The sequence below is a fragment of the Microtus ochrogaster genome, chromosome 5, assembly GCF_000317375.1.
Source record: "Microtus ochrogaster isolate Prairie Vole_2 chromosome 5, MicOch1.0, whole genome shotgun sequence".
NCBI classification, from domain to species: Eukaryota; Metazoa; Chordata; class Mammalia; order Rodentia; family Cricetidae; genus Microtus; species Microtus ochrogaster.
The window spans coordinates 48,086,568-48,097,499 of record NC_022012.1 but is presented as its reverse complement, the minus strand read 5'-3'; the positions used below and the strand labels follow the sequence as shown (position 1 = coordinate 48,097,499).

The 10,932-nt window shown below is 44.3% G+C and overlaps 1 protein-coding gene across 1 annotated transcript in view; it reads right to left on the bottom strand.

Annotated features, from left to right (window-relative positions):
• Window positions 1-745: 745 nt before the first annotated feature.
• The window catches only part of Slc35f2 (solute carrier family 35 member F2), a 42,101-nt gene continuing 31,914 nt past the window's right edge, over window positions 746-10,932 (bottom strand). Inside the window, exons 4-8 of the mRNA XM_005347360.3 lie at window positions 10,476-10,635; window positions 9,250-9,406; window positions 8,235-8,287; window positions 6,646-6,800; window positions 746-2,104 (exon numbers count right to left, since the gene is read on the bottom strand). Coding sequence (XP_005347417.1) covers window positions 1,916-2,104; window positions 6,646-6,800; window positions 8,235-8,287; window positions 9,250-9,406; window positions 10,476-10,635 — 714 coding nt within the window. The 3' untranslated portion in view covers window positions 746-1,915. The remainder of the gene's footprint in view (window positions 2,105-6,645; window positions 6,801-8,234; window positions 8,288-9,249; window positions 9,407-10,475; window positions 10,636-10,932) is intronic.

Sequence of the window (10,932 nt, the reverse complement as noted above, 5' to 3'; positions counted from 1 at the left end):
AAAAAAAAAAAAAAAAAAAAAAAAAAAAAAAAAAAAAAAAAAACCTACAAACTATTGATTGCTACAAAGAACTCATGGCCACTCAGTCCCAGTGCAGCCCCCAAGCAAGTATGTCTGCCTTGCCTCAAGAGCATCTGGTTCTGAAAATTGTGTCTGTACCAAGCTATTTAATATCTACAAGGGACAGTAAGCGTGATCCCACGCAGCTGTAACCCCTGCACTCAGGAGGCTGAGGCAGGAGGACTGGGAGTTCAAAGCTAGCCTGGACCACACAGTAAGACAGTCTCACAAGAACAAGACCTGAGAAGATAGCTCAATTGGTACACCACTTGCTACACAGGTGTGAGGAGCTGAGTTAGAATCCCCAGAACCCACGGAAAGCCAGGCATTGCGATGGGATGCTGTATTCCCGATGTTCTTACGGTGAAGTGGGAGGAAGGAGACTAAAGACCCTCCAACAGCTTGTGTGTCAGAAAGTCTGGTGTAGGCACCAGGGAACAGCCAAGAGATGCCTCAGACAAGGTAGACAGCAAGAACTGACACCTGAGACTGACCTCTGACCTCCATCTGAGAGCTGTGGCACGTGCATGCTCACACCCACACATATGTGAGTGCAAACAAACACACATCATACTCACACACAGAGATGCACACAACGCTAAAAATAAGATACATACACACAGATCAAGTTCTGAAATAGGTTAACGGCAAACAAAAATACACAGTGTGATTCTATTTCCATGAGTTTAAAGTCTTTTAATAATATGAACACTTGCCCCAAATTTCTTTATTATACTTATACAAAAAGATTTACATAGTTTTCAGAAGGGGGCATTCCGGGGGCTGACATGATGCTGAGGCTACATGTTGGCACTGCATTGAGGAATTGTCAGAAACCTGTGCGCGTTGTGACCCTGTGGGAAGGAGGAAGGCACTCATCTCCCGACAGTCGGGGTTCCAGGACTCCAGCACGTGCTCCTCCTGGAGGATGATTAGCATGGTATTTTTGTTGTGATGATTTTACATTTTTCAATCAGGGACAGTAACCAAGTTCTCATCTTGCCGTGTGAACTTGCAACACAGGTTAATTTTCTAAGCTGCAGCTCAGTGAGGTGAGGTCAATGGGGATATTTCCGGGCATCTGAGACATTTCTAACATATCTGGGTTTTAGACACGGGTGGATTTACTTGGTGAACTCTCAGAGCATGGTGTGGGGCTGAAGATGAGGGATGCCCAGTGTAAAAGGCTTTGGGGGCAGTTTGCTCTGGAACTCGGAACACAGCAGCAACTGTGGCTGGCAAGGAGCAAGAGATGATGGAGGAGAGGGATTTGTTATAAAAGATAAAAACCCAGTTGGGAGAGGACTCCTGGATTCTTGCACTCATTAGCTGCTTTCAAAGTAGACCATGTTATCTTGGGAGTTCTCAAATGCTGCCCCTCCCATCCTCCCTACCACGTGCCGTAAGGGACCAGGCATCGCAGGTGTCTAAATTCCTATGGACAGGGACAGCTCCCGAAGAACAAAAACCTGACGCTTCCACCAGAGGAATCTTATTGCGCAACCGTCCCAGATTGTCTCAACGCCTAACTACCTGAACAGCCCTAGGCTAGGTCCCCCATCCTTCTTTCCCTTCCTACATGTGTCCCTGAGACCCCAGCAAGGGGCCTGCACATGTCTCTCTGACTCTGACAAGTACTGGTACTCACTACACAGAAACACTACCCTTGGGCTCTGCTCTATTTTGGTATTTCTAGTTTGGAACCACTGGTCAGTGCTCCTTTCTAAAATCTAACCCCGATGCAATCCGGGGCAGAGGGTGTTCACTCTGGGGCTGATGTCTCCTCAGATACATCCTTGCCAGTGGCAGGCTCTGCTCTCTCCTGGTGACACCCGGGAGTCTGTGGCTTGTCCGACTACAAGACTGCCGAGTGGGTCTCTGAGAGACCGTTCTCCTCAAGCTTCAGTCCCAAGTTGTCGATCCCGATGCTAGTGACAGGGGGCACACTGCTTTCTGCTGGCTCTGCCGTGCGTGTTGGGGTGGAACAGTACAAGACGAAGCCCACCATGATGACTGTGAAGGACAGGATGTAGAGCCCTGAAAACTGGGAGAAGACAGCCGGTTACATTCCCTCACACAGCACGGTACTGTGGCCTGTTGCCCACTGTTCTATGAGATCCACCTCCACAGTCTCCTTCTGGATGTTGTCAAAGGAGATGCCAACACCCCCACACCTCCCCCGTATGCTGGTGGATACCGGGCTGGGACAACAGCACCTGGCTCGACAGTTAGCTGGATCCTTGGGTCTTTTCTGTTTGTTTGTGACAGGTCTCGTGTAGCCCAGGCAGATCTCAAACTCACAGGGAGGCCAGGGTTGACCATGAATGTCTGATCCATATGGTTTATACAGTGCTGGGAATTTGATCTAAAGCTTCATACAGGCTAGGTCAATACACTACCAACTGAGCAACATCTCTGACCAGATCCCTGGGCTTTGGGAGGAGCCTCTGCCTTTCTCCATGGTGATCCATGGATTGGATCCCATCTGAAAAGCACCCTCAAAATGGAATAATTCTTGACCAGCATGCACACCACAAGAAAATCCAGTTTATGGTACTGTTATCCAGTACAGGACCATGTCCTTAGGCTACACCAGTCCAGTGAACTCCATCTGAGCAAATTCAGACATCTAGAACTAAAGAGAATCAAGTCTTCCTTCCTTCCTTCCTTCCTTCCTTCCTTCCTTCCTTCCTTCCTTCCTTTTTGGTTTTCCAAGTTAGGGTTTCTATGTAGTTTTGAAACCTGTCCTGGAACTAGCTCTTGTAGACCAAGCTGGCCTCGAACTCACAGAGATCCGCCTGCCTCTGCCTCCCGAGTGCTGGGATTAAAGGCGTGCGCCACCACCGCCCGGCAGGACATTATTTCTTAGGCAAGTCTGAAGTTCAGTGGAGTGACCAGGGCAAGGACAGCTCAGGGAATGGTTCCCCCGAGTAGCATCTGCTTCCTGTCTCCACAAAGACCAAAACAGAAGGAACCCATGCTGATGGGCACCACAGGATGGAGAGAATTTTGGGTCCCTAACCCGTTCTCTTTTTTCCCTTCATTTTTACATCTAGCATGCTGCCCAGCACATCAGTGGTGTTTACTGTCTGTGAGGAGGGATGACTCAGAGACCATTAGAGGAAGTTAAAGTTATTTAATGGACCCTCAACTTTTTCTCCCTTTGAGACTGAATCTCATTATGTTACTCAAGTTGGTCTGAACTTCTTGGACTCAGGGAATCCTCCTGCCTCAGTCTCCCAAGTAGCTGAGACTGCACGCTTAGGCCACGGTGCTATTGCACCCAGCTTAGTAAACTTTTAAAATCCGAGTTATGAAAGTTATTCCTGCTTTCTAGGAAGTGTGCATGTGACCAGTGGGAAAACCTATATAGCTTGCTCAGAGTATGTCCTGCTTGCTTCAGCGATTTTTCCAGTGTCCTGAGAGGCTGTCACTTCTTTGAAACAGACTGAGTGAAGGAGGTTGGTCTCCTGAAGCCTTTCTCCACTTTTAATTTGATCCTTTCCATCGGGATCTGCATGGGAAATTTCTAGAGACAACTCTATTCAACAGGCACTCCATCAGGACCAAGACTAGAGATGCCAAGTGTGTAAGAGCTGAAACAGGTTAAGTTTTAAGGAGAATTTAAGCCTCTTTTAAATATTTGCTTGGAGAAAAATATGAGTCAAAGTTATTTTCGGGATTATAATTTTTTTAAACGAGTGGCTTACAAGAAACTACACTTAAGGGTCAGGGAGGATAGCTCAGGGGAAAGAGGGCTGTCTGTTTAAACATGGGCTTAAATTCAGATTCCCAATACATGCAAAAAAAAAAACAAAAAACAAAAACTAGGTGTGACCAGGCAGTGGTGGCTCACATCTTTAATCCCGGCAGTTGGGAGGCAGAGGCAGGCAGATCTCTGTGAGTTCGCAGCCAGCCTGGTCTACAAAGCAAGTTCCAGGACAGCCCGAACTACTACACAGAGAAACCCTGTCTCAAAAAACCAAAATAATTAAAAAATAAAAATCTAGGTATGACCCATAAGTCTGTCATCCCTGCACTGTGGGAACGGTGAAGATCCCAGGGGCCCCATGTTCTGTGAGAGACCGTGTCTCAAGAAAATAAGGCACATAGCGTGTGTCCTCCTCTGGCCTCTGCATACACATATGTGCATGCACACATGTGCGTGCGCACACACTGCACTTAGAGCTCTGAAGATCATGGTAAAACTGCCCTTTGCTCTCCGAGTCTTCAAACGGCCTTTGACCAAAACCAATAAAGCCTGATATCAACGTGAGCTGCTAGACAAGAAGGGACAGGGCGGTCACCCAGCGGCACTCTCCACGTTTGCTGTCATATGCCCGACAACAGGACACATAAAAACACATCTTCGTTTTAATGTCAGGAGCAATTAACAAGAAAGCACTTAAGATCTTAGGCTGAAATATTCATGGTTTATGAAACAAAGTATTTGTTATGATTCAAAATATAATAGGTTGTGACAAGTGTACCTTGAACTGGAATGTTTTATTGTTCTACCTTTATCTCCTCCTGAACAGAAAATAAAAAGCTAAATTACTAATGATAATACGGTTGGTTAAAAAAAAAAATAGAAAAAGTGGGGCCAGGAAAAAGGTTCAGCAGATAAAGGTACCTGCAACCCCAGGTCCTAGAAAGCTGAGTCCAACTGCTGAGACCCACATGATGGAGAGAGAGAACTGACTCCCAAAAGTTGTTTCCTGACATCTTCAGGTATGCACGTCACAAGAGTGCATACACACAATAAATAAATGAAATGTAATAATGGTGTTTTTGTAATAATGTTTTTTGTTTGTTTGTTTGTTTTGTTTCTTTTTGCTTTGTTTCGTTTTTTGAGACAGGGTTTCTCTGTAGCTTTGGAGCCTGTCCTGGCACTTGCTCTGTGGCCCAGGCTGTCCTTGAACTCACAGAGATCCACCTGCCTCTGCCTCCAGAGTGCCGGGATTAAAGGCATGTGCCACCACCACCCAGCTGTAATAATGTTTTTTAAATATAGAGAAAAAATGAACAGGTGAGGAAGGTCACAGACAGCCACTCCCCTAGGCTGGAGTCCCCTTTCAGAGCATCCTTGTCCCGAGAGGGCCATGTGCAGCCTCAGCTCCAGAGAGCAACGCCCTCCCTTAGGAGAAAGGTGGCTGCCCTTAACAATTCCCATAGACATAGACATACATACATGCATACAATAACAATTCATGAAAGAAGAGGCCATGGATTTGAGGAAGAGTGGGAAGAGGTATATGGGAGGGCTTGAGGGGAGGAAAGGGAAGAAGGAAATATTACAATTATAATCTCAAAAAATATAATCCCAAACTGGGCCTATTGTAAAAGCCGCTTCTCTGGGCAGACAGTGGTGGCACATGTCTTTAAGCCCAGCACTTGGGAGGCAGAGGCAGGAGGATCTCTGTGAATTTGAGGCCAACCTGGTCTATTAGAGTGAATTCCAGGTCAGGCTCCAAAGCTACAGAGAAACCGTGATTTGAAAAACAAAACAAAAAAAAAAACCCACTTCTCTGATTCACTTATTCACTTTAACAATTTTGTGTGATGCTATCAATAATCTATAAACACTTCACCAGTGTTAACTGAGAAATTCCTTCACCAGCAAGTGTTCAGAGACAACAGCTGGCTTCCATCCCAGGTCACGATGCAGGGTTAAAGGTTTATACTTGATGTTTCTGAGAACCCAGTGAGCTTTACGTATCAATAATTCAGACAAGCGTTGTGAGCTCCTGGCTGCTAGCTCCTGGGGACTGAATAAATCAGCTCCAAGGATTCCTGTTTGGATATCTGGAAGGAAGGCAGGTGGGGTAACACAAGTCTGTAATTCTACCATACAGAATGTGGAAACAAGGGGATCCTGAATTCAAGGTCACCCTCTTCTACACAGTGAGCTTGAAGCTAGCCTAGGCTATGTGGAACCTTATCTCAGAAAACAAAGAAAAACATCACCGCCAAAGATGGAACCATTCCAAGCACACACGCATGGCAATATGCCCATCTCTCCTGCCCTTCCACCAGTTACTCCAGACCTTTTGTTGGTGAAAAGAGTGAACAGAAACTCTGAGCATGCAGCCTAAATTGGATTGTTTTTCAAGATCAACAGCAGCCCCTGGGACGTGCGTTAGCATTTCTTACAGCTGGGGTTCTCAACCACACGTCAAAGATGGACCCTGCTGTATTACTTCACCACTTTGATAAGCCTCAGAAGGGCAATTCTTCTTCGGACCAAGTCCTAAGATGCGCACAGTAACCAAATGAGTGAAGTCTAGCCAATGAGATTATTGTTAAGAGAAAAAGAAAGTTCTACTTTGAAATCCAGAATCTTCAAGAAACTTGTTTTAGAGCTGGGGATGCATCTCAGTTGAGAGAGTGCTTGCTCAGTACCCATGAAGCCCTAGGTTTCATCCCCAGCGTGTGTGATGGAACAGAAGTTGAAGGTCGTCCATCCTCAGCTACATAGTGAACCTTGGGCCAACCTAAGATACCTGAGTCTCTATCTCAAATAAATAAGTAAACTTGTTTTAAGTCCAAAATGTTTTCTTATCTGAACATACTCTATTTTCTTACCTTATACCCAAACAGAAAAAGGCCAAAGAAAAGGCTGTAGAGGTCAGCTGTCAGGATGCCCAGGTTGACTGAAGTGGCGCTGGTCACCTTAATCACCAGTGGCATGAAGCTGTACAGGCAAAACATGCAGAGGGCAAACGCCACAAACAGCAGGGCTGGGAAGAAATGGAATAACTCAGGTTAGGAAGAGACAGCAGAAGGCAATGTGCTTAGAGTCTGAATGCGACCCAAAACTCCCTGAGCCTTTGCCAAACTCTGCACAATGCTTCCCGTTAACAGCCAACATTCTAAAAAGACTGCAAAGCTTTCCTTAAAAATAATAGTCGTAAAACAACAAGCTGTGAGGATCCAACAGGGAGTCAGATGATCAAGGCCACCAAATCTTCCTTCTGGTGTGACAAGAGTCAATAGCCTAAGCTCTCCACAATGCTTCTCTTTAACAGCCAGCATTCTAAAAAGACTGCAAAGCTTTCTTTAAAAATAATAGTCGTAAAACAACAAGCTGTGAGGATCCAACAGGGAGTCAGATGATCAAGGCCACCAAATCTTCCTTCTGGTGTGACAAGAGTCAATAGCCTATATCACCCTGCAGCACCCACCCTCCCAAGACAAAAAGTTGGCTGTGACATAAAAGTTCAACAAAAGTCAGGTCAGTCTCACATGTCAAAAAAAGAAATCCCTCACTGGCCTTGTTTGCTTTTATTTGGTCAGTTGGTTGGTTGGATGTGGTAGGTATGACTGAATTCACAATATAGTATTTTTAGGACATCAAAGATAGACATTAGATCCACTATATTTTATTCAACCCATTGAATTACATGTTTCAAGGCAGAACAATATTATTCTCTACTTTAGGACAGTGCTGGCCATGCAGATGACTGCAAGAGCCATATGTCTTGTAAGAAACTTTAACCACATCCTGTGCTCAACACAGATGCATACACATACATCCACTCACAAACACACACAGTCACACACAGAGAGACTTACACACACACACACACACACACACACACACACACACACACACGCACTTTTGGGACATCTAGGATATTTAATTTCCCTGCATTATCTAAGCGTGGCATACAATCCTCAGCAACGTTTGTGGACTATTTAACTACTTCCTTACATCATTACGGTCCTTATCTTGCTCTCCTAACCCTTCCTGTTTTATTCCCACAAATGTCCAAAGATATCAGAGGAGTGGAGCAGCAGGAGGTAGCCCATGATTACATCCATCCATCGCTTGAGGTTTACGCTCCACACATTGCGTGAAGCCCATAACAAACTTGACAAGTTCAAGGACCTAGGATGTAGACATATCTCCTTGATAGCTAGTGTGACAAAGGTCAGCCTTGGTTCTACTCCTAGGAAATTCAGAATTCCTAGGAAAGAAGAGCTGTTTCTTACACCGACTAAGCACGAGTTCTAGAGGCCTAGCTACCAACTCTCGGAGCAAGCCACCATCACTGGTGTCCATCCCCAGAGTTACGAAAATATGATTAAAATGAAGTGTTCATGTGCTGGTGTGCATTTTCGTCTGCTAAAGGACAGGATACTGATTGGATGTTAAAAGTCATCATACATACCGATTTTCCAGTCCCAGGGAATCCTGGCAATGTCCTTATATTCCACAATCAACCTAAGATCAAAACAAGAGGCTGTGTAAAGATCCACATGTTAATTTTTTCTTATTTTATAGGAAGTTTGGCTGTTGTAATTCAGCTAAGGTAAAGAGTTATGTTGTTTTACTTTTTCCTCAGAATATAAAATTATCTAGACAGGCATGTGGCTCATACTTGTAATCCCAGAACTCAGGAGGCTGGGGCAGAAGGATTGCCATGAAGCTGGGCAACATAGTGACTAGCCTGAGCTACACTGTAAGATCTTGTCTCAATAACCAAACAAATGTAGTAATAAAAATAAATAACAGAATCCTCTATTAGACTTTTCTCAAGTGATTGATTTCAAATGTGCTCTTGGGTTAAACAAATATTAGTAGTTAGAGAAAGTAATCATCTATCAAATATTTTCTTATTAAAAATCATTTTTAGAAAAAAATCATTTTTAGATTCATTATATGTGTATGAGTGTTTTGACTACATGTATGTCTGTACACCATGTGTTTGCTAGTGCCAGAAGAGGGAGTCAAGTCCCCTGGGACTGGAGTTGTGAGCCATGACGTGGGTGCTGGGAACTGATCCTCTGGGGGCCTCTGGCAAAACAGCAAGAGCTCTTAACTGCTGAGCCATTTCTCTAGGCCCTATTTTCTAATTTTAAAAAAAAATCCAAGTTTGCACTTTAAGTAATGGGTTCCATTTTTCTATTTTACTTTTATTATATTTTATTTCTTTTGTGTGCAATGGAGGTGTGAGGACAACTTGCAGGAGTTTTTTCTCTCTACCGTGTGTGTCCCAGGGATTGAACTCAGGTCATCAGACTTGGCAGCAAGCATCCTTATCTACCAAGGCATTTTGCTGGCTCTTTATTTTGACATATTTCACATATATTATTATACTTTGCTGTAATTCATACCCCCAACTGTCCCCGCCTCTACCCCCATACTCGTTCATTTTGTTTGAATGAAAAACTTCAGATTCTCACAGCTGTATGCCACTGATAACTGTTCCAAACAGGCCCACCATTCCTAAAAACTCCTGTCTGCTCAGCTTCTTCACAATGTACTCTTCACAGGCGTTAGACACAGCGTACAAGGAAGCCCCAAGCAGGACCAAGATGTCACCAATCAGAACATCATTCCCTACAGGGCAGTGAGACACAAAAAGAAAGGTGTTGTCAACAGGTAAGCCAGGAGTTACCAAACTCTGTTCATTTAAATAAAACTTTATTTAATCCTACTTTCTATAAGTTTAAAGGCTCTTGTCCTTACTGTCTGGCAGAAAACTTCTATGATTTTCACATTCTGACTACCTGGGAAACCAACAGACTGGAAGATGGTGCAGTATACCATCATGAAAGAAAGCCATTCAAAAACATGATAAATTCATAGACTGTATTGAAAGGATTTTTTTTTAACTCTAGGAAAGAATGGTTGGTAAGGGAAGTGACTTTATCTTGAATTAAGTAGACACACACTGAAGCTGCCTCAGAGACTGGATAACTTCAGACCTGGTTTAGAGTCAATGTTTTCTATTGAAATATACCAAAGCATTCAGAACAGCAGAGTCATTAAAAAAAGTTTGCAGCCAAGTCTCTTTTTTATAAAAACGAAGCACCGCTGAGTGTGGCGGTGCAGGTGTGTTGTCCCACAGCGATTGTTGAAGAAGAATTTGTGTCCAAGGAAAGGAGGAAGGATGAGAAAGGGCATGGGAGGAAGGAAAGGATGGGAAAGAAAGAAGGAAGGGGAAGGGAAGGAAAAGAGAAAGAGAGAAGAAACAAAGAAAAAAGGAAGAAAAACAAACAGAAAGAATGACATAAAAAGCAGAGGAAAAGAGCTGGCTCAAGAATACAGGGTTTTGGAGTAACTAATCCAAAATGTCTGAAGCAAAAGATGATTTCTACAATATATTTAAAATGACATTTTAGTTAATGCTTAAGTGGGAAAATGCAATTAAATGGGAAAAAAATAATCACCAAACAAAATATTCAGCAGCAAGTGAGCAGCGCGCTCCAGGAAGAGCAGCGTGCTCTGAGGAAGCATGTCAGCAAACCCCACTGACGAGAAGCCAGCCCGGCACGTGGGAGCACGCTTGCCCACAGCATGGACCCTTGCTTGCCTTCAGGAGAGTTCCCCCACCACCCACTTTCTGTCAGTGTAACTTTGCCAGACTGAAAACATGAACGGATGCACTCCGTGAACACAGGCTCACCTGAATTATCTTCTCTCCCTGCTAATATGTCTGCACCAACCATGGTCCCTACACCCAGCAGACAGACAAACACGGCCACGAAGTGGATCACTTTGTATCTTGCACGGAGAATAAACCAGGAGAGAGCCATCAACACAGGAATCCCAAAGCAATCCAAGAGCTGCAGGGAAGGAAAGCAAGCAGCTTCAAACACCTCGGCAGCTTGAAATAAAGAGGCATAATTGAGTAGTTTTAGGAGGACGTACTTATGGAACACGGATTATGGCCGGCCCTACATACAAGTGCTTTACCTGAGCTAACTCGTGATCCTCAGAGTAACTCTCAGATTGGAATTGGAAACCCATGTTAGATATACACACAAAACTCCAAAGGCTAAAGAGAGATTACTTGTCCCAAATCATCAGGCTGGGGGGCTGGAGAGATGGCTCAGCGGTTGAGAGCACTGACTGCTCTTCCA